Source organism: Phyllostomus discolor, chromosome 14 (genome assembly GCF_004126475.2).
Source record: "Phyllostomus discolor isolate MPI-MPIP mPhyDis1 chromosome 14, mPhyDis1.pri.v3, whole genome shotgun sequence".
NCBI classification, from domain to species: domain Eukaryota; kingdom Metazoa; phylum Chordata; class Mammalia; order Chiroptera; family Phyllostomidae; genus Phyllostomus; species Phyllostomus discolor.
The window spans coordinates 27,698,976-27,720,930 of NC_040916.2; the positions used below are offsets into that span (position 1 = coordinate 27,698,976).

At 44.9% G+C, this 21,955-nt stretch overlaps 2 protein-coding genes across 3 annotated transcripts; one reads left to right on the plus strand and one right to left on the minus strand.

The window, feature by feature from the left end:
- Positions 1-7,261: 7,261 nt before the first annotated feature.
- On the minus strand, positions 7,262-9,726 carry NKAPL (NFKB activating protein like). Its single transcript, XM_028503488.2, has one exon. It carries the CDS (start codon positions 9,713-9,715, stop codon positions 8,234-8,236), a length of 1,482 nt encoding a protein of 493 aa, XP_028359289.2. The 5' UTR covers positions 9,716-9,726; the 3' UTR covers positions 7,262-8,233.
- Positions 9,727-13,142: 3,416 nt separating this feature from the next.
- On the plus strand, positions 13,143-19,643 carry LOC114489500 (zinc finger protein with KRAB and SCAN domains 4-like). 2 transcript variants are annotated; one of them, XR_004900730.1, is made up of 4 exons: positions 13,143-13,812; positions 15,320-15,443; positions 16,306-18,322; positions 18,400-19,643. XR_004900730.1 is itself a non-coding variant. In XM_036015656.1 (3 exons), the coding sequence occupies exons 1-3, from the start codon at positions 13,432-13,434 to the stop codon at positions 17,313-17,315; spliced, it is 1,515 nt and encodes a 504-aa protein (XP_035871549.1). In that variant the 5' UTR covers positions 13,143-13,431; the 3' UTR covers positions 17,316-19,643. The 2 variants fall into 2 exon arrangements, 1 of the variants encoding a protein (XP_035871549.1); XM_036015656.1 differs by having other exon boundaries at positions 16,306-19,643.
- The last annotated feature ends 2,312 nt before the right edge of the window (positions 19,644-21,955 follow it).

A 21,955-nucleotide genomic window follows, 5' to 3' on the forward strand; every position in this document is an offset into this window, starting at 1 on the left:
ATGAATGTTGCTTGGAGGAGGGAGGATAAGCATCAAATAATCAATTTGCCAAAATAAGTTCTCTCCAAAAATTTGAAGAAAACAAGTATTTCCTCTTTTGCCTACCTTATGACAAACTGTATTTTTATAGTCTTTGAACAGAATAAATACTTTAAAAATATGAACAAACTTTGTTTAACAGTTTTGAAACCTCATTAAATATCATACTAACCATTTTATCATGTAATTTATCCAGTATTTCAAGCATTGAAATGATAACATGTTGGGAACCACCCTGCCTAGTTTCAGAAGCTGTAAACCCCCCATGGCTAAGGCTGAGTAAAGAGACCTTGGAACCATAAGTCACTAAGGAGACAAAGCTTATCTTTCTGGCTGGGGCACCACCTCTGCCCCCCTTTTACTTAACCCTGCTGGGCCCCAGGCAGATGAGTGGTTAGCCAATGACAGGTAAGATTCCTCAAGGGAGGGACTACCTAAGACAGGCAAGGTTGCCAAGGGAAGGACTTGGAGGGGCTATAGAAAAAGGGGGTGATGGACCCTCACCCCTCAGCTTTGACATAGCCTGAGTCCTCATTGTGTCTGCAAGAAGTCTCCTAATCTCTTGGCTGCCTTACTTCCCCCGCCTGACTTAACCCTGAAACAAAGACAGAGGGCGGAGGGTGGTGCAGCCCTGGGCAGGAACAGGAGGTTTCCTGAGATCAGTCCTAAGAAAGAATTCTTAAAATCCTGTAGAACCTGCTTTGCTAAGAATGACCTCAATTTTCTGATAAGGCTCCAAGCATGAGGTGAGTTTGTTTCCCAGAGTTTATAGCCTTTTAGCTAACTGACCCTGACTCAGAATAAGCCTTGATAGTTCTTTGTATGTTATCTATTGTTTGATCCTTACTGTCTGACAATGATTGATGAGCTTTACCTGTATTCCCGTGCAAATTGAACCCAATAAAAGCCCATTGAGGAATAGGCTCCTGGCCCTTCTCCTTTGAGAGATGGGCCACCTTTCCTCCCTAAGCAGGTCCTGTCTTGGTAGACGTATTCTCATCCATGGCAGTTGGGGGCAGGAGGGGTGGTGCCCCCCACAATAACACAAATAATATTTTGTCATCACAAGGAAAGTTATCTTTTTCATTTTCACATTTTAAAGTTTGAAAATATATTTTAAAAGTAAGGGTTAAGTATATTTACTTTAAAACTTTTCCTTAGGCTAACAAACCCAGTCAATGCAAATATTTTACTAATTAGAATTTAATATTCTGTCTTGAAGGGAAAAATATCTGATTTTCTTTTTTTCTAAAGAAGGACATCTCTCCCAAAAATATATGAGATAAACATAAAATTTAATTTAAAAAGGAAGTAAATCTATACTAATTTATTTTCTTCCCTTTTCAAAGTCTGTGCCATGGCTGGTGTCTTAAATGTCATTCGTATTATGAAGGCTTTGATTTATTTGCATTGCATTGGGTATCCCATGAAAATAAAAACACTTAATACAGTTTAACAAAGAGGGGTTTTTAAAAACAATTCAAAGTGTGCAAATTTAATTTAAATAGTCTGTGTCTTTTGGAAGGCATAGGGTTAGATAAGGTGAAAATAGATCAAATTACCATTTTTGCCAGGACAGAGCAAATATCACTACTAATACAAATCAATTTTGAAAGTGGAGGTTTTCATATTTTAGGAGTATTCCCATTTTTAATAAACAAAACGGTGATACTCAAAACATAGGCTTTCTTTTCTGCATTTAAGTAGAGGCACTATAGCAATGCAACTCACGCTACCCTGTGGTTATGCAGAGTTAGTTATCGTTTTGTAACGACGCTTTCTGCCATTCTCTCCAATTCCGTTCATACAGGAAGACCTTATACATTATTCTGATTTTTGAAATAGAAAAATGATGTGACCAGTGATTATTCTAATTAATCAAAAGCCCCAAATAAATCTAATAAACTTAAACCATAGTTTAATATTAAGAAATCTGTACTTTAAATCATCATATTAGTAGGCTAATAAAAATCATATTATTTCCACAAATGCTAAAAAGTCATTTGATAAAATTCAACATGCATTTCTGATTAAAAAGGGGAAAATCCTAATAAAATAGAAATAGATGGACACTCCCTTTATATGGCAGGAAAGAAAGAAATACATCTGAAACCAAAAGCGTCCCTGACGCTTGATGGTGAAATTCTTACAAGTGTTCTTATAAAAATCCAGCTGAATTTGTTAAAAATAAAATGATAGCAATATTGCCAAATATATTTCTCACTTCCTAAGCTAAGCTGCTCACTCCCTAAGAGTTATAAGAAATACCTTCCCTGTGTTACAGACCTTTTTAAAAAGTACCGTGAAAATGCCCATTGGATCCCTTACACCTGTGGGGGAGTTTTATATTTTGTGAAATACTATCAAAGATGACTCCATAAAGTCATGAAATAAGTATTTTAATGGTGTTTTATAAAATTTTTCAATTTTAAATTAATTAGCAGTAGCCTCAATAGTTTGTTTTCTTGGGCTGTTTCTCAGCACTGACTAAAGATCAGTGTAACTTTTGTGGTTAAGAAAAACTATTCTGTTCAATTTCCTCCTTGAGCAGAATTTAGTAAAAAAGTGATTTTGATGGTTTCCTGAAAACTAAACATAACACAAAATTTTTGTTGTGCTATTTTGTAGTCCACAACCCATATAGCCATGCACTCTGGGCAAAACTACTTTTTTTAAAAAAGTAGTTCTAACTCTTATTAGCTCTCTTGAGACAAAGCGATCCACAAATTCCAACTTTCACATTTCTCTTAAGGCAGATTTACTGGCCAATGTCCTAACAACAACATTAAACAGCAAGTTAAACCATCATGGCAGCACAAAATGTTGCCATGAGAACTTCTGTCTTTTTGAAAAAGAAACCTGCCAACCTTAACCTGGCTGACTTAGAAGCCATGGTTCCTTAGCTGCAGCTTTTTCCCAAGTGAGAAAGACAAATATATTGAATTGTATGGCTAGTGTTAGGGAATATTTTTAGGCCTTAAATAGCAATATGATCAAGTGCCTCCCAGAAAAAGCAATTCAAAAGTCAAACAGGAGGGGGAATATATGCATGATATGTGATAAAGGTCTAATGTATTATGTGAAAAGTTCTTCGGACCAGTAAGAAGAGATCAACAACCCAGTAAGAAAATGGACAAAGGTTATAATGAGGGTAGTTTACATATACACAAAAAAGAATTACAAAACATTCATATATCAACTACTTTTAATTTAAAAAATTAAATTAAAAATGAAATGCCATTTTCACCTATCAGATTGGCATATATCAAAAGGTTTTAGAAGAACAATTTTGTAGGCAAATAAACTGGTTCATCTTATTTGGAAGGCAGTATTGCAGATCTATTAAAATGTAAAAGCACATACAGCTGGATTGTGACATTCCTACACTTTTCTGACCACCCTATCAAAAAATGTCCCCTATTACTGTCTTCAGCTCCTTACTTTCTTCATAATACACTACAGTTTATAGTTGTCTGCTCACTTTTTAAAGTATATGTAAAATCCTATAATGGCAGGAATCAAGCCTAAGTTGTTCTTTGGTTTCTCTCCAATACCTGCCCTAGTTCTTAGCCCATAGAAATATCTTCCTTTTGATTACATGATTGCACTTTTAGGTGGCCATTATTAGATACTCAAAGAGTTCTTTCTTTTTTTTATTTTTTACTTTTTATTTATTTATTTATTTATTTATTTTTATTTCAATCATTGTTCAAGTACAGTTTTCTCCCCCCACTCCCGTTCCAGCCCCTCCACCCAAGAGTTCTTTCTGACCCAATAATTCTATTTCTAGATGAATATACTACAGATACTACACTTATACACACACAGAGATTTTCAATACAGTATCGTGTAATCACAAAATATAGAAAACAAACATCCAATATAAAATATGGTCCTTCCATACAATAGAATATGATAAAGTCACTACAAAGAACAAAGTAGATTTATATGCATTGATATAAAACATCTCCAAGACGTATTGTTCAGTGAAAAAAACAAGGTGTAGCCCTGGCTGGTGTGGCTCAGTGGATTGAGTGTGGACTGCGAACCAATGGACCACCAGTTTGATTCCCGGTTGGGGCACATGCCTGGGTTGTGGGCCAGGTCTCCAGTGGGGGCATGTGAGAGGCAGCCATACATTAGTGTTTCTCTCCCTCTCTTTCTCCCTCCCTTCCTTCTCTCTAAAAATAAATAAATAAATCTTAAAAAGCAAAACAAGGTGCATATTCATGTGTATAGTGTGGTATAGTTTCTTTCTAAAAACGGAAATATACATATGTAACAAGGTGGCTTTCACCAGTGTTCCCCAACAATTTTGGGGGGGAAATATGAAGCTAGTGTGGTCACAGGTAAGTTAAGTCACATTTTGGGGTAAAGTTGCCTTTTCACATAGTTCTGCCCTGACAAATTCTAGAACACCACCCCCATCACCTTCAGCACTATGGGCTTACTAGGACCTCGAGCCTTGCAAAATTGATTATTCAAATGAAATCTCAAGTGTTAAGGCAAATGTCACTGGGTGACAACAAAGACCTTATCATTGATTATATATAAGTGAAATTCACTCCAAAGTCTTCCCCAGCACTGGTGTGAGCCAGCATCTCAAACCTAACTGTCTTATCCATGTGGTCCCTCAAGACCTGGTCCTCTTTTCATGAGCTCTACCAACTGCCTTCTGAGATTTTATTTATTTATTTTTAGAGAGAGGAAGAGAGGGAGAAAAAGAGGGAGAGAAACTTTGATGCGCAAGATACACTGCTGGTTGCCTCTCACACAGTTGCCTCTTGAGTGCCCCCAACTGGTGACCTGGCCTGCAACATAGGCATGTTCCCTAACTGGGAATTGAACCAGCTAACTTGATTTGCAGGCTGGTGCTCAGTCCATTAAGCCACACCAGCTAGAGATATACCATCTCTCTTTTTCCCCTTTCTTTTCTTCTTTAGGTGGCACCTAATCTATTCTTTGGAAGACACAAACACTCTAATTCTTCATGTTATCTCTTCCATATCTATTTTTATGGATAAACCCTTTGCCCCCTTCAATCATGTTATCTGGCTTCTAATAGTCAAAGCAAATCAGCAGGAAAATTTTGGCATTCAGCACATGTACTGTATTCTATTAAAAAAAAACATTCAAGACTTCTGGCCAAGATGGAGGCATAAGTAGATATACTTTGCCTCCTCACACAACCAAAAGAAGGACAACAAATTTAAAAATAAAAAATAACCAGAACTACCAGAAAATCAAACTGTATGAAAGTCTGAAAACCAAGGAGTTAAAGAAGGAGCATCCATCCAGACTGGTAGGAGGGGCAGAGAGAGGCAGCTGGGATGGAGAGGACTCATGGCAAGGTGGCAGCTGGAGGACTGGGGTGGACGAGGTGTCAGCTGGCAGACTGGGTGAGGTGGTGGCTAGTGGAGTGGGTGGTCCCACATTTGCATGCAGACGAACCAGAAGGAACAACTGGGGAGTCAGACAGACCAAGCAACCCAGGGTTCCAGAGAGGGGAAATAAAGTCTCAAAACCTCTGACTGAAAAAACTTGCAGGGGTTGCAGCAGCAGGAGAAACTTCCAGCCTCACAGGAGAGTTCATTGGAGAGACCCCTAGGGTCCTAGAATGTACACAAACCCACCTACCTACCTTTGAGTCAGCACCAGAAAGGCCCGATTTGCTTGTAGGTAGCAGAGAAGTGACTGAAAGCCAGTGGAGAGCTGAGAAAGTGGCATCGTTCCCTCTGGAACCCTTCCCCACATACAGCACCAAAATGCATTGAGGTGGGTTGTCCCACCGTGGCAAATACCTAAGGCTCTGCACCTTATAATGGCAATTTCTTTGCCAAGACAAAGAAATATGGCCCAAGTGAAAGAGCAAATCAAAGTTCAAAAAATAGAACTAGGCAATGAAGAGATAGCCAACCTATCAGATGCACAGTTCAAAACACTGGTAATCAGGATGCTCACAGAAATGGTTGAGCATGGTCGCAAAATGGAGGAAGAAATGAAGGCTATGCAAAGTGAAATAAAGGAAAATGTACAGGGAACCAACAGTGATGTGAAGGAAACCAGGACTCGAATCAACAGTTTGGAGCAGAAGGAAGAAATAAACATTCAATCAGAACAGAATGAAGAAACAAGAATTCAAAAAAATGAGGAGAGGCTTAGGAAACTACGGGGCAACTTTAAACGTTCCAACATCTGAATCATAGGAGTGCCAGAAGGAGAAGGGGAAGAGCAAGAAATTGAAAACTTATTTGAAAGAATAATGAAGAACTTCCCTTATCTGGCAAAGGAAATACACTTGCAGAAGTCCAGGAGGTTCAGAGTTCCAAAGAAGTTAGACCCAAGGAAGCACACACCAAGGCACACCATCATTAAGTTATCAAAGATTAAAGATAAGGAGAGAATTAAAAGCAGCAAGAGAAAAGGAGACAGTTACCCACAAAGGAGTTCTCATAAGACTATCAGCTGATTTCTCAAAAGAAACCTTACAGGCAAGAAGTGGCTGGAAAGTATTCCAAGTCATGAAAGGCAAGGACCTACATCCGAGATTACTCTATCCAGCAAAGCCATCATTTAGAACAGGAGGGCAGATACAGTGCTTCCCAAATAAGGTCAAGTTAAAGGAGTTCATCATCACCAAGCCCTTACTATATGAAATGTTAAAGGGACTTATCTAAGAAAAAGGAAATGATTAAAATTATGAACAGTAAAATGACAACAAACTAACAACTATCAACAACTGAAACTAAACACAAAACCAAAAAGAAACTAAGCAAACAACTAGAACAGGAACAGAATCACAGAAATGGAGATCACATGGAGGGCTATTAGAGGGAGAGAATAGGGGGAAAGGTACAGAGAATAAAAAGCATAAATGATAGGTACAAAATAGGCAGGGGGGTTAAGAATAGTTTGGGAAGTGGAGAAGCCAAAGAACTTATTTGTATGACCCACGAATATGAGCTAAGGGCAGGGGGGGGGGGTGATGCTGGTGGGACAGAGGGTGCAGGGCAGAAGAGAATAAAAGGGAGAAAAAAATCAGGACAACTGTAATAGTATAGTCAATAAAATATTTTTAAAAAATAGTATAGGAAATGGAGAAGGCAAAGACCTGATATGTATGATCCATGGACATAAACTAAGGGGAAGGAATGCTGGTGGGAGGGGGGATGCAGGGCAGAGGGGCACAAGGGAGATAAAAAATGGGACTATAATAGCATAACCAATAAAATATATTTAGAAATCATTCAAAATTGTAGTGGGCACTTATTGGTTGCCTATCCCCCTTCCCAATGTTACCCTGATTTTCATTTAGGAATCCTTTCCTTCCCCACATAGCCCATAAACAGATGAAACCAACAGCTCCAGAAGTAAGCTATTCTATTTCCCTGGCAGCAACATTTTTTTTATGATGGGCATGTGACCTAACCTAATCCAATTAGGATGAATCTCAGGATTGTTTGCAATGCTAAAACAAAAAAATGTTTTATCTTTTTAGAGGTGGACCAGGAAATATATAACCTAACTGAGGAGCTTTTGCTGACCTTTTCTTCTGAGAGAAACCAGCTTGAAGAGGGAAATGATTCATAGAGAACAAAGAGGAAAGAAGCCAATGTCCTATTATAGCCATGCAGGAAAACTGTCCTGCCACACTTCGGTTGTATGTCAGCAGACCTCTATTTTTAAAAACTCAGTCTGTTAAATGCAACTAAAAATATACAATTGATTGAATCCTTTCTTCTTTGTGGAGTTTTTCTGGTTCCCCTTGGGGCAAATAAATGAAATCTTCACAGACAGCAGTCAGGGCAACAAGAGAAACAAACCCCCTTTGGGTTATTAGCTCCAATCTTTTTTCTGCAACATTATGCCTGTATGTACAAAGAACTCATGGACAGATATAGAATACACCGAGGGGGGCGGGAGGGAGAGATTGAGAGATTGGTTACTTTTGAGAGAAGGATCAGGGACTTCAGTGAAGACACATTTTACTGACTCTCCTGTAGTGTTTGAATATGTTTAAAACCATGGTCACATAATACTTTTTAAATTGAAATAAAAAATTGCTAGAGACCTCAAAAAGCAGGTTTTTCTTCAACAATTTATTAACATAGGTACAGTAGCACCATAAAGCCTTTAAATACTACTTTGGTCATAGAAAATTGTTGTTCAAAGTCTTGCTATAGAACAAAAGTCCTTATTTGTCATCTTTCCCTTTTGTCTTTCTGTACACCATCTCTCTGAAACTGGCCAGAATATTATTCTCTCTCTTACGCCTCTCTTCTTGGTTAAAGGATGCGAGGGCCCTCTTCTCATCTGCACTGTAGATCTGGTTCTCTTTACGCAGTCGTACAGCCTCCATTCTGCGATGCCTGCTGCCACTCATAACATAGCCTGAGCATTCAAATGAAGCAATTTCTTCACTCGTCAGCCCAATTTCACCTCTTCGTGGGATCCGCTTTCCAGCTTTCACATACTCTGCCATGGCTGCGCCTTCACCTGGGAGCAGCGCATGGCCATAGTTCAAAGGCTTCTCTTCTTGCGAGGTGTGAATTGCAGGTGCTTCTGGACCGATGAGATCCATGGTATCTGTAATATCTGAGTGCTCAATCCAGTTATCTTCTGGCAACTCCCCTTCACAATCTTTATAACTTGAGTCATTCGGTTCTTTTCCAGTCTTTTTACTCTTCTTTTTCTTGCAATTTCCGCCTCTGTGTTTCTTTTTCTTTTCTTTGTTCTTGGCTTTCTTGGCTCTCTTTTTCCCTTCATCAGAGCTACAATTAGTGTCAGAGTCTGAATTACTGTCACCATTACCATAATATTTCTTATATTTTCTTTTGGACTTTTTCTTTCTTTTCTTGTTTTTTGAATGACTGGCCTTCTTTTTCCTTTTTTCTTCGGAGCTGGAATCTGAACTGCTGCTGACCTTCTGAGTTTTCACATCTTCACCTTCAACTGGGCTGTGTTCATCAGAATCCGGCTCTGGGTACTTCGGAGACAGGCCCCACACCTCAGGAGCTCCCAGCTCCCCGATCCTTTCCCTCTCTTTCAGCCGCCTCTGCCGGTAGCTCTCCTTCACGTCGTAGTGCTCCGCCCACTGCCGGTCGCCCGCGTAATTGTGGTGATGGTACCGGTGTCCTCCGCAGTACGTGGAGGAAGCGGACGAGAAAGCGTAGTTGTGCAGCACAGGGGGCTCTCGAGACCCAGAGTCACGGCGGAGGTAAGGAGCGCCGGCCGACCTACCGCACGGAGGCCCGAGGATCTCACGGCCGCGGGTCTGAGAGAGGGAACGGCTGCTTCCCGGCGAGCTGCGTCGCCGTCTCTGGGAGCCCGGGGTGTCCTCGGGAGAGCGAGACCGGGACACTGGCGCCATGGGCCGCGCTTTCACAGGTGACCAACTGGTCAACGCGGGGCCGTTATCACAAGGAACGTGGCGGGCGATGACTCCCGCTCGCGCAGGCGCTCCAGCCGCAGTCCCGCTTCCGCTTCCGGCCGCTTCCGGCCGCTTCCCAGGCGAAGTCCCGACCGGTTGTGGGCCGAGGCAGTCGGAGGGTTTTTTTTCCTCGAGGAGGGCACGGCGCGGCCGCGCCTGTGTTTGGGGTTTACGTCGCCCAACCCGAGCCTCGCGGGAACCCAAGAAGGCGAATTCACACCAATGAGCCCCTCCGTGTGGGAACATCCCTCTTAGATTTTCGCCCTCTCCCCTCTGTAACCCACCCTTAGCTCCTCGCGTAGCCACTTCCGGCCCTTCGCCTCGGGCGGCCGCCGAGAGGAGCGTGCGCGCCAGCCGCGCGGCGGACTTCGGTTCAGGAACGACTCCCGACCCCCCTCGCTCCCCCAGGACTTCTTTTGGAATCAAAATTTGAACTCAACCTCTTAGCTTAGTTAGGGCCAGAGTCATGATTTTATTCTTAAATTCACAGACTTTCTACCCAGAATCAGGGAAGCATCCAACTGCGTCTTGTAGATGTCTCTATCGCTAATTTTTTTCAGAAACAGTGTGGTTTTGGAAAAACTTTCCCTACACACTTTGTTCACTACTATGGTCCCTAATATGTTAAGTACATTTACCTAATTCATGGCTCCTTCTTGTATGTCTTCTTGCTCAGACCTCAGATAAAAGGCTGGGCTCGGGTGGGCTGACATCTCAAATCAAAGGTTGGTGACACTTGGACGGGGTCTGCGGAGTACATGACGGTGATGTCTCAGTGTCGTTTTACTGCCGCAGCATCCCTCCCCCGTCTGTGAACACACTCTCCTCATTCCACTTGGGCTTCAGACTCACTGGGCTGGGCTGCTGCCTCCTCCCCCACTTCCTCTGGCTCCACCTGAAGGCTTTGGGACTGAAGCCGAATGGAAGGCAAATTTTTTATTTAATGAAAAAATTACTATGGAGAATTTCAAACATAAGCAAGTAAAGAGAAAATTACAATGACTCCATCATGCCTCTTATCCAACTTCAACAATCATTTTTGTACCATTTTTTTTGTGTCTCTAGTTTTTTCACAATATTTCAAAGCAAATCCACACACTATGTCATGTCACCCTCAAATACTTCATTATGAATTTCCAACAAATGAAGACTTGTCTTAACCATGTTATCATAGGGCAACTACATTCACAGTAATTATTTACTGTCATTGTGTTCTAGTTTTTCAAATACATCTTTTTTATAGTTGCTTTGTTCTGATCAGGACCAAACAAGGTTTACTGTTGCACTTGTTTGATATAGCTATTCAGTCTCTTTTAATTTATGATAGTTCACCTTCCTCTGTTGCCTTTTAAAAAGATGTCATTTATTTGATGAAGAACCTAACTCTTTTGTCCTGTAAAATGTCCCACATTTTGGAATGGTTGATTACTTCTTTTAAGTATTATATAACTCATTAATTCTCAAATTCACCTGCATATTGAAATCACCCAGGGAATTTTAAAGTTATTCACATATGAGTCCCACCTATCTTCTGACATTCTGATTTAATTGATCTTGGTTATAGCCAACGTATCAGGATGGTTTTTTAAAATTATTTAATTTTAGAGAGAGGAGTGGGGAGGGATAAATAGAGGAAGAGAAGGGTTGATCAGTTACTTCTTGCAACTGAGGGCCTGGCCCACAACCCAGACATATGCCCTGACCTGGAATTGAACCAGTAACCTTTTGGTTTGCAAGATAATGCCCAACCCAATGAAACAAACCAGCCAGGGCTCAGGATGTTTTAAAAAGCTCCCCAACGATTCTTATGTCCTGTAACTATTAGAAACTGCTAACTTGCTTCTGTATGTCACCAATACACAGACATTAGTATCTAGAAACTAAATTAGATTCATGCTCTCTTATTACGCCATCAGTACTTCAGGGTAGTGCTCTGCTACCACCTGTGGTAGTTCATCAAGAGAAAAATATTTTCTAACAGTTTTCATTTGTGACAGCCTGTGTGACCTTTCATTTTCTTAAATTCTATCTCTTCCTGTTATTCTTTGAACTGCAGAGGGATAGACTGAGGAATAAAAACTCAGGAATCATTGCAGCATTATAATAACCAAGGTATGGAAGCAACCCAAGTGCCTATCAATAGATGATTGTATAAAGAGGCTGTGGTACGTATATACAATGGAATATTATTTGGCAATAAAAAAGAATCTTACCATTTGCTACAACATGGGTGGACCTAGAGGGTATAATGCTCAGTGAAGTGAGTCAGAGAAAGACAAATTTTGTATCATATGAAAATACTTATGTGTGGAATCTAAAGAATAAGACAAATGAACAAACCAAACAGAAACAGACTCATAGACACAAAGAGCAGACTGGTGTTTGCCAGGGGGGGAGGGGTGTTGGGGGACTGGGAGAAAAAAGATGAAGGGATTAAGCAGTACAGATTGGTAGTTACAAAGCAGTCACAGGGAGGTAAAATACAGCATAGGAAACATTGTCAATAATATTGTAATAACAATGGTGCCAGGTGGGGACTAAAAATATCAGGAGAAACAGTTTGCAAAGTATTATATATGATTGTCTAACCACTATGCTGTACACCTGAAACTGAATAATATTGAATGTCAACTGTAATTGAAAAATAAAATAAAAAAAACTCAGGAACTTGTCAGCATGGTATTCTTCCACTTAAAACTTCTTTTGAAGTTCATTCCATAGGGTGGAAAGGCGACTTACTGATATCTGGTCCCGCAAAATAACTGGAGTCACCTGTGGCTTAAAATCTAGTCCCATCTGGTTCAAAGAAATCTCAGGGCTTCCTTGCATTTTAGGGTAGGCCTAACTTACTATAGGCCAGCCATTGTTCTAAACACTTTACATTAAAAAACCAGCTGCTGCTCACAACATCTTTGTCTGCTATCACTATTCCCTTTTACTATAGGTTGAGCAAGTCAGGCAGGAAGAGGTTAAGTAATTTACTAAGGTCACCCAGCTAGAATGTGGTAAAACCAGGTTTATGAACCCAGGTAACTTGGCTTGAGAGTCTTTGGATCTAACCGCAATGTTAGACTGTGAATGAGGTCTGAGAAAAACCAGAAGAAAGGGGGCAGGAAAATAGGTCCTTGAAGCCAGGGAGTAGAGCTTCGGGAAGCGGGAAGCCTGTAAAGAAGCACGGGAAATAGAAAGTGGTAGCTAGCTGGTCGCGGCTGGGGGTGGGGGTGGAGGGATCTACCGTTGCTTTTGAGGGAGCAGTGTCAATGGCTTTGTTGGCAGTTTGTGGCCTACGGTGTGTTAAGGGTACGTGGAAGGTGAGGACTACAGTCAGGTGAGTGTGCTTTCTTTCAAGCAGTTTGGCCTCCAAGGGGAGGAGAGACAAAGGCGGCTGGAGGGGCAAGGCCTCGGGGCTACCCCTACTCCCTCACAGCAACTGCCTGGTGCGGTTTCTCGGGGGAAGGAAGGTTCTCCGGCCCAGAACGCCAGGAGCCCCGAGGAAGCTCTGCTTTCTTCTTAATTTGTATCGAGTTTGTGCCAGCTCTTTACTCACGCTTAGGTCCGAGCACTGGGGACCCAGCAGGATCCTTACAGAGGGTTTCTCGTGATACAGAACTCGTCACTCTTTCTCCCGCCCCCGCCCCCCCCCCCCTTCCTCCCGGAGTGGAGGTGAGGCCACGAAGCAAAGGGGTTAATCTGGGAACAGCCACCGAGAGGCTTTTCCTAGAGAGCCCGGGAAGGCAATCTCCCCGCAAGCCGGTGTTGCTCCAACTTCAGCGCGCATCCTCGGGATTCGGGGTGGGGCGCAGAGGACAGCGCTGCAGAGGCGCGGCTGCGGGAGAAACCCCAGCAGCTGCGCCCAGGGGTGTCCCTGCCGTGTGACAGGCGGACGACGACCTCCCACCACCGGGAATCTTCTGCGGAAACAGCTGCTGTACAGGGAGGCCCGAGTGTGGCCCGGGCCCAGGATGGCCAGAGAGTCGGGGGAGAGCGCGGCCCTGGACGCCCGGGCGGCCGAGGATGGGGCCGGGATCCTGGCCGTGAAGGCTGAGGAAGAGGAGGTCCCGGGCCCCGAGCGCTCGCGGCAGCGCTTCCGCGGCTTCCGCTACCCCGAGGCAGGGGGTCCCCGCCGCGCGCTGCGCCGGCTCCGCGAGCTCTGCCGGCTGTGGCTGCGGCCCGAGACGCACAGCAAGGAGCAGATGCTGGAGCTGCTGGTGCTGGAGCAGTTCCTGCGCATCCTGCCCGCGGGGCTGCGCGCCCGGGTGCGGGAGCGGCGCCCGCAGAGTGGCGAGGAGGCCGTGGCGCTGCTGGAGGATCTGCAGGGGCCGCTGGCGGAGCCCGAGCCGCAGGTAGAGGGTGGGCGCGGGGACCGAGAGCCGGACACTCGCGCGCCGAGCGGGGGCGTTCCCGCCAGAACCGCAGTCAGTGTGCGCGGAGCCTCCTTGGCGGGCAGGCGAAGCCCCGGGCCCCTCCCACAATAACATCTTTAAACTTGTTACGGATCACGGAAGAGCTCATTTACGTGGAAATGCAGTTGCAGGGCATATGTAAGTGTGTGACAAAGCTATGTACGCGCTTCTCTAAGTGAATGTACTGAATAGCAAGGTCCAGGGACGGGCCTAATCACTGGTCATTTCAAAGGGTTACAAGCCTCAGTGACGGCGAGAACATTTGCCGGGTTGAAACGTGACGCGAAAACACCTGCAATTTCTCTCGCAAATACCCGGATGTGCTTATGCCACTTGGCTTTGTTACTTCCATTTATAAGGGAAGGAAATGCTAAATCTCTGCTAGAGGCTAGCGAAAAAATATATAAATACTTCCCCGCCCCCCATTTAACTGTAAGAATATTTGGGAGGGAGTGCTCCCCGGCGCTCTAACAGTGAAATCATTTCAAGTTGCTCATCTTCAGGCTCTTTATTCCTTTACTTTTTAATGTGTTTTTTTTCCTTTTTTTTTTTTTTAAACATAAAAATTGCTCTATCAGGGCACATTGCGGGGCCAGGTCCCCAGTAGGGGGCGCTCCAGAAGCCACCACATTTTGATGTTTCCCTCCTCCGTCTAAACATAAATAAATAAATACAATATTTTAAAAAATTAGTTGAAAAGACAAGGGGTTAACCCCACCAGGCAGGTTGGCCGGACGCTGGCCGTGCAGATCCTAACATTCCAAGTGTAAATTACAGAGCTTAAGTTCATAAGAAAAGACGTATAACAAATAAAATTTTAAATGGCACCTTCAACGGAGCACAGCAAAACTTCCATCCAGCCCACGAGCGCGCGATGCAGTGCGGTCACTGGGCGGCTCCTCACTCCCCTCTGGCCAAATAAGTGACACTGAACTAAGAACAGCTCCTGGGCTCTCCCAGATGTGAACCACACTTTCCCCCAGGCAGAACCAAGGAGCAGTTTCTCTGTAGGTGAGGGTGGGAGGGCAGTGGTGGATGTGGGTAAACCTGAGCTGCACCTGAGAAGGTAACTTGGAAACTAACTTAGGTACAAATGTCTGGAGGGAAGCCTGCCCTCCACAGGGCCAAGTGCAGGGGCCTGTGTGAGAGGATTTCACATACTGCGTATTTTTGGTCCCCAAACCCTGTAGCCGAAAAGGTATGGATACAGCTTCTCTGCTTTCAGTGTGCTGGCCCTTGTTGAACCTTTTCACATCCTGGATTGTTTAGGATTAAAGGAAAGCACTTCCCCTAATGTGAGATATTTCCTTCTTTAGCGGTTGTTTCCTTGACAAACATGCAATGAGAGCGAGGATTAAGTTGGTAAAAGAGGAATGTGCATTCCTGTATGTGCCCAGCTCTGGGACCATCCCGAGCAGAGGAGCTAGGGGGTTACCTGTTGTTTCAGGGGCTGCTGAAAATGGAAGGAGTGGCTGTGACTGTCTCCCCAGCATGGACAGAGCTGGAGTCACCTCAGGAGAACCTGTGCAGAGATGACTGGCAGGAGGCCTGTGGCGCTCTGACCTCCCTGGGTAAGATGGGCACCGGTGGCTCATGAGGTTTCCTGGCTTCCTTGGTGCCTTAGAGCCAGCTGGGCTGTTAGAAGCCACTGGGACCCGCTGTGTTTGGGTTTGGAATCACGGTGTCTAACCCTTGTCATCCACTAGCACCTTAATCATCCTGTGTTCTAGTCAGGTGGATTGGCATGAAGAGGCAGGACAGGTCTGGCTTGGAGCCGACACTCAGTCCAAGTTGATTCCTTTCCTGTGGCTTAGCCCAGAGAGGGGAGAGCTGAAGGGTCTCTTCAGGACACAGGCCACGGGACCAGGGCACACAGGTAGAAGCCACTTAGTGACCACTAGGGAACCTGACTCAGAGATGAGGACCCAGGGGCTCACAGGAGGCGGGGCTTCTGAGTTCCCGTGTTGCTCCAACCCAGATTCCCCAGTGCAGAGGCCAGTTGTGTGGGGACCCCAACTCTGCCTGGGACGAGCAGACGGGACTGTGCTTTCCTGAGCTCCTTACTCTGATTTGTACCGAACGCTCTGAAGACCGTTCACTTGCCTTGCATACAATCCTGCCCAGTCCTTTATTCTCCTGTCCAGGGTGCAAGGCCCTGCCTGACCATCACCACAACTTAGGGCCCAGCATGGGCCTCACCCCTTCCCTCCACTCTCAGTCTGTACCCTTCTTCTGATGGACCCATCCCTGTGCCCAGGTCTCCTTCCCCCCAGCACCCCTGTTCTCCCTCTGAGCCTCCATCCCGATTCTCGTACCTAAATCCTCGTCCACATCAGAGCCAGACTGCTGTTGTTCTTGCCTCCCTGGGACTAGCAGGGAGCTTTCCTCTGAGGCAGGGCGTGACTGACAGTTGCTGGCCTTTTGTTATTTCAGGTGGTGAAATACAGACGAAGACCAGAGACTTGCCTCTAGCCGAGGAGCAGACGGAACAGGGGCCAGGGCAGATGCGGTGCCACCTGGGTGAAGCCATTGCCCAGTCACCCCGGCACTCAGAGGCCGGTGGCCAGGAGGACAGATCACTGAGAAAGCAGAAAAACACCAGTGGGAGAAGGCGGCACATTTGCCACGAGTGTGGAAAGAGCTTTGCTCAGAGTTCAGGTCTGACTAAGCACAGGAGAATCCACACTGGGGAGAAACCGTACGCATGTGAAGACTGCGGCAAGTCCTTCATCGGCAGCTCGGCCCTCGTCATTCACCAGAGAGTCCACACTGGGGAGAAACCCTATGCGTGTGAAGAATGCGGCAAGGTCTTCAGTCACAGCTCCAACCTTATCAAGCACCAAAGAACACACACTGGGGAGAAGCCCTACGAGTGTGAGGACTGTGGCAAGACCTTTAGCCAGAGCTGCAGCCTCCTTGAGCATCACAGAATCCACACCGGGGAGAAGCCGTACCAGTGTGGCATATGTGGCAAAGCCTTCAGGAGGAATTCCCATCTCCTGAGACATCAGAGGGTCCACGGCGATGGAGATGTCCAGGATCCTGAGCGGAGAGAGATTCGGGAGAGTCACAGGAAGCTGGTGAGCCAGGAGGGGGATGTCCAGGCTCCCATGTCTTATAAATGTCGTGAGTGTGACAGAAGTTTCACGAGGAACAGAAGCCTTATTGAGCATCAGAAAATCCACACTGGTGAGAAACCCCACGAGTGTGATGCATGTGGGAAAGGCTTCAGCCGAACTTCATACCTCGTTCAACATCAAAGAAGCCACATTGTGAAAAAAATTGTGTCCGGTGACCCGTGTCTTGGGTGCTCAAGTCTCTGCTCCTTCCTTGTTGAAGGGAGCCTCCCTGGAGCCCTTCCTGACCACAGAAACTGTGGGCGGGGGCTTTGTGTACCACACGTCCTCAGGCAGGTGTTAGATCTTCCACTTTCTAGAGGGTGACTGGTATTTTTTTGCAAAAACCTCATTTGAAAGGAGGCTCTGGATTGTTGTTTGGGAGACGCAGGACCTGACACATTTGTCCCCACTCACTGGACTTGTGGGGCTTCCAGCCTGGCTCATCCCCTCGGCCACCACCTCCCCTGGGTCGGTGGTTCTGACTGAGGGGCAGCTGCCGTGCCTACTCGTTCTGCCTCGGTTGGCTCACTGACGTCCTGTCCCCCCATGGTGCCTTGCCTGTAGGTGCTACATGTGAAATGATGTTTGCTTCTCTGGAAGTCTGAGGTCTAGAATTCTGAGGAATTGCTTACTATGGCCATCTGTGTTTGTGTCGACATCTTTGAGGTTCTAGATTTGGAGGTCAATCTAATGTATTTATTTCAAGTACGTAGGATCATCAGAGTTGGGTAGGAGGAATCCATGTTTCTTCACCAGCATACTCTTCACTTACAGTCAAGAATGTCTAAAAGAGCTTCTTTATCATTAAGACATTGTGAGGCTGTTCTAGCCACAGAACTCTGTTCTGTAGTCAATGTCAGTCACCTTAGTTCACATTAATTTTGTTGCTCTTTAGGGGGCAACTGTTCATAATCAGATAAATAAAGATCAATTTATCAAGTCAGATCAAAACAACTATGAATTTGACACAAACTATGATGTTCAACAGCATGTTTCTCAGCCTTTGCTTTTCATGTGCATAACCAAGTGTCAGGACACTGTCCGCATCCCTCCCTCCCAAATAGGAGCCATTGGTGTGCCACAGCTTATGGCAGCTGAGCTTAAGCTTCCTCCAGGTCAGAGGATTTGCACCAAATACTTATAACCAGTATCATTCATGTTTTCAAAACTGTCCTGTGGTTGAGGAGAGGAAGATGGATCTGGAGACAGCCAATGGCAGGACCTGGCTGAGGGCAGCAGAGAAGCACGCTGGGAACTGTGACTGCCCAAATCCATTCCACAGGATCCAGGTGCCAATGTGTGAAGTCAAGACTATGCTGCGATTACTCACAGTAAGAATTTTGTGATATCCCTGTTTTCACCCCAATCACCTTCTGTGAGTTCTTCAAAGACTCCTGTCTTCTCCTAGGTGCTTGGGTGCCTATCACCTGCTTCCAGCTACAACCAGCTCTGCCAGGCATGGATTCAGCTTCTGACGAAACCCTGACCACGTCTTGTTCGGCTGCCTTCCTGGATTCCTGCTCTGCCAGAGCACAGGTTGACCAGGGACTTTGCAAACCACAAGGCTCTCTCTCTGCCATTCCTACCACCTTTGCCTTCAGTCCCCTTCCTGCAGTCCAACTTGAACCATTACCTCTCACAACCCTATAGATTTTCCCCATTTAATCATTCCTAGCCTTTAAAAATTTCCTTTTAATTTCATTTTTTTGTTACCTTCACAAAGTAGTCATTTCCTTTTAACTCCTTATTTTTCCTAAATATTTGCTAATGGCTTTGATCTTAAACACTGTTCATTTTTCTTTGGTGTTTATTTCTTATATTATGTGAAGATATATGTGAAAGCCTTTTACAAACCAGAAAGGAATATACAAGTATAACTTACTGAGGTTAACAAAGGACCTCTGTGCCTCATTTTATTCTTTCTGCCCCTTCTGTGCACAAAACACTTCTCTGTAGAGAAGGGAAGTGTTGTAGAAAAATTTTGAGTACCAGCTTTCCTGACAATGAAAGGGGTAAAGTGCATGCACATGCACACCCACACACTCACACTGGAGCTTAGGCTTTCTGTATGGTCACGGTGCTAAGACACTGTGAGGCAGTAAATGAGGCAGTGCCGACAAATGACGTGAGTGGTAAACAATGGCAGGCGAGCTGTGGAAATTCAGAGGAGGGAAAGGTCACTTCTGGCTCTGATCTGTGTTTATTCCATGGACAGGTGACATGTTAGCTGAAAAGACTGAAGGAGTTTCTCAAATTTAGTAAATAAGGCAAGTTTGAAGAGGTGGGTACATTGTAGAACCCTTCAGTGCCAGAGTAAGGAGTTTAAATTTTATTCAGTAAGCACCCTGACATCTTATGATGAAAATGTTATCTAAAAAACTGTCAGTATTGTGTAATTCAAATAAAATAATTAATTTGCTGCTAGTCTTAGATGTGTCCCTTGTGTGTAAAACAAAGTTATGTTTATTAATAAGTGAATTTTAAAATGAGTTTAACTCTAGTCTATTTAAAAGGAGGGCAAAAAAATATGTATATGTTCAGATGAAATTAGATCCAGTAAAACAAGCTGCTTAGTTGAGCTATAAGCAGTATATCAAGTGGAAAAAATCCCACTTTTCATGCCTTTTAAAACTGTTTTAGGAATTTTAGTGGAAAAAAGATAGGAGGCATGACAGCATAGTTCACAGGGTTTGAGGATCTGCTTAGACAAGTACATGCTGTGAAAATGACCTGAAAATCTTGACACTGTTGAGGAATGGAGATGACTTTGTTAGTCAAAACTCCTATATGTTGGGGTGACGACTGTTTAATAATAAAGACTACCTTTAACAAGTGTCCTGTGTTTGACAGTGTTGACAGTGTGATGAGGTCCCAAATCATGTGTGGTTCCATCTTGATTGTTCATAATGAGAACTTTACCCACTACATAAACTAAACGTATCTACTTGTCTCTACACTCCCTTTTGTTTTGTTTTTACTCATGACAGCCAAATTTGGCTCTGAAGAATTCAACGGAGGAAACTTTCTCAGTCAGCTTTGTACATGTAGTAGCTATTTCATATATTTCAAGTGGAGTTGCTACTACAGAAATGTTTCATAATGACTATTTTCCTGGGAACTTTTTTGGTTGACAATTGTAGAAATATGCTTTCATTTTTGTATAGAAACTAAACATTTTATTTAAAAATTTGTCCAAGGTTTTTATTAAAAAGTCAAACACTCTATGAAGACACAGATGGATGTCTTGTTCCTTCTCTGATCCCCCTTCAATTTACCACCCCCACAGATAATCACTTGTCTTAGTTTCTTGTGTTTTTCCAATTTCTGTATACAACATGCATTTTTTTATGCCTCTGATTTGTTGCTCTAGGTGGATGGGTGGGGAAGGTTCCCCACAATCAGTTGTGGGTCTGTCTGTTGTCCCATGGACCTTGCACCCTCCAAGGCTTACCAGATGACCCATTTCCACCGACACTTCGGGAGACACCTGCCAGTCCCAGCAGAACCCCTCTGGTCGGTGGCTGGCCACGCTGAATTACCCTCCCCTGTCCTTGCTCCAAGGTGCCCTTCTCTTCCCCAAAATATTCCCCTCACAGCCCCGAACTGCTGGTATGGACTTCAGGCAACTACAAAGAATAAATATATTTTTTTCTGAATAAATGATCTTAAAGCTGGGCTGTTATCAGGCACCTTTGATTTAAAAATTTTAAAGTCCTCACCCGAGGATATGTCAATTGCTTTTAGAGGCAGAGGAAGGGACAGAGGGAAATACGGACGCGAGAGACAAACATCAGTCGGTCGGCCCCCCCCCCCCCCCCCGCGCGCGCCCCGCTGAGCATGGGCGCGCGACCCTGCGGTGTGCCCCACGACGCTCCAACCCCGCGCCAGGGCTGAGGTACCATTTTTCATTTCAAAGAAAAACTATCAAGAAGAAAGAGGGACATGTGCTGTGATCTTTTCAGAAGAAAAAGGTTGAAGCGGGAGAAAATGCCAGACACCAAAAGAAAGGTGCTTTCGTGAGTAAAGCATTCAGCTACGCTTTTTCCACTGAGGCGAAATCAGTGCCTCGAGAGCACCTCCAGACGACCTCCAGGTACCCCTCAGCTGCCGGGCCTCCACGCGGCAGGACCGCGCCGCTGCCGCCAGGGGAGTCTCGGGGTCTCGGGGTCTCGGGAGTCGCGCGGCCGGGGGCGGCCAGGGGCGGGCGACTGGCAGGCGCGTGGGAGAGGCGGGGTGGGGGGTAGGGCAGGTCGAGGGGACCCGCAGAAGGGAGCCACCAAACCCTAGCAGAAGGGAGCGCGAGTGGACTCACCGGTTCTTGGAGGTCAGAGGAGACGAACCACAGGGGCCCGCAGTCGCCTGGAGGGGCGACGTCCGGGAATCCCGGCCTGGGCTCTCGGCGGTCCGCTCCAGGACGCCGGAGGCTCCCTCTCAGCGGGCAAAGCCCCTGGAACCCTGGGTTTCATTACCGTCAACCTAATGGGTGACCCCGTCCAAGCCGCATGACCTCTTTGGGCTTCCATTTACAGAACGATGGGTTGGAAAACGATCTCCAACTTATTCTATAGACTATATGAATGGTTAAACAACAGAGCAATGCTGCTCTTTGGTGTATCGCATTTACAATGATTTTCTAACTCCAGGGTTGATCCTCTTTAAACCTGCCGAAGGAAGGCCCATTGAGTTACAAAAGGAGATCAGTTTTTAAAACTATTTAATTTAGGAAATCACATTTTCCCCTACAAAATTGCTTTCCTAAGTAGGATTAAATGAATATGTTAAAAATTTGTAAGTGGGCCCTGGCTGGTGTGGCTCAGCGCATTTGAGTGCCAGCCTGCGAACCAAAGGTCGCCAGTTTGATTCCCAGTCAGGGCACAGGCCTGAGTTGCCGGCCAGGTCCCAGAAGGGGATTCATGACAGGCAACCACACATCGATGTTTCCTTCTATTTATCCCTTCTTTTTT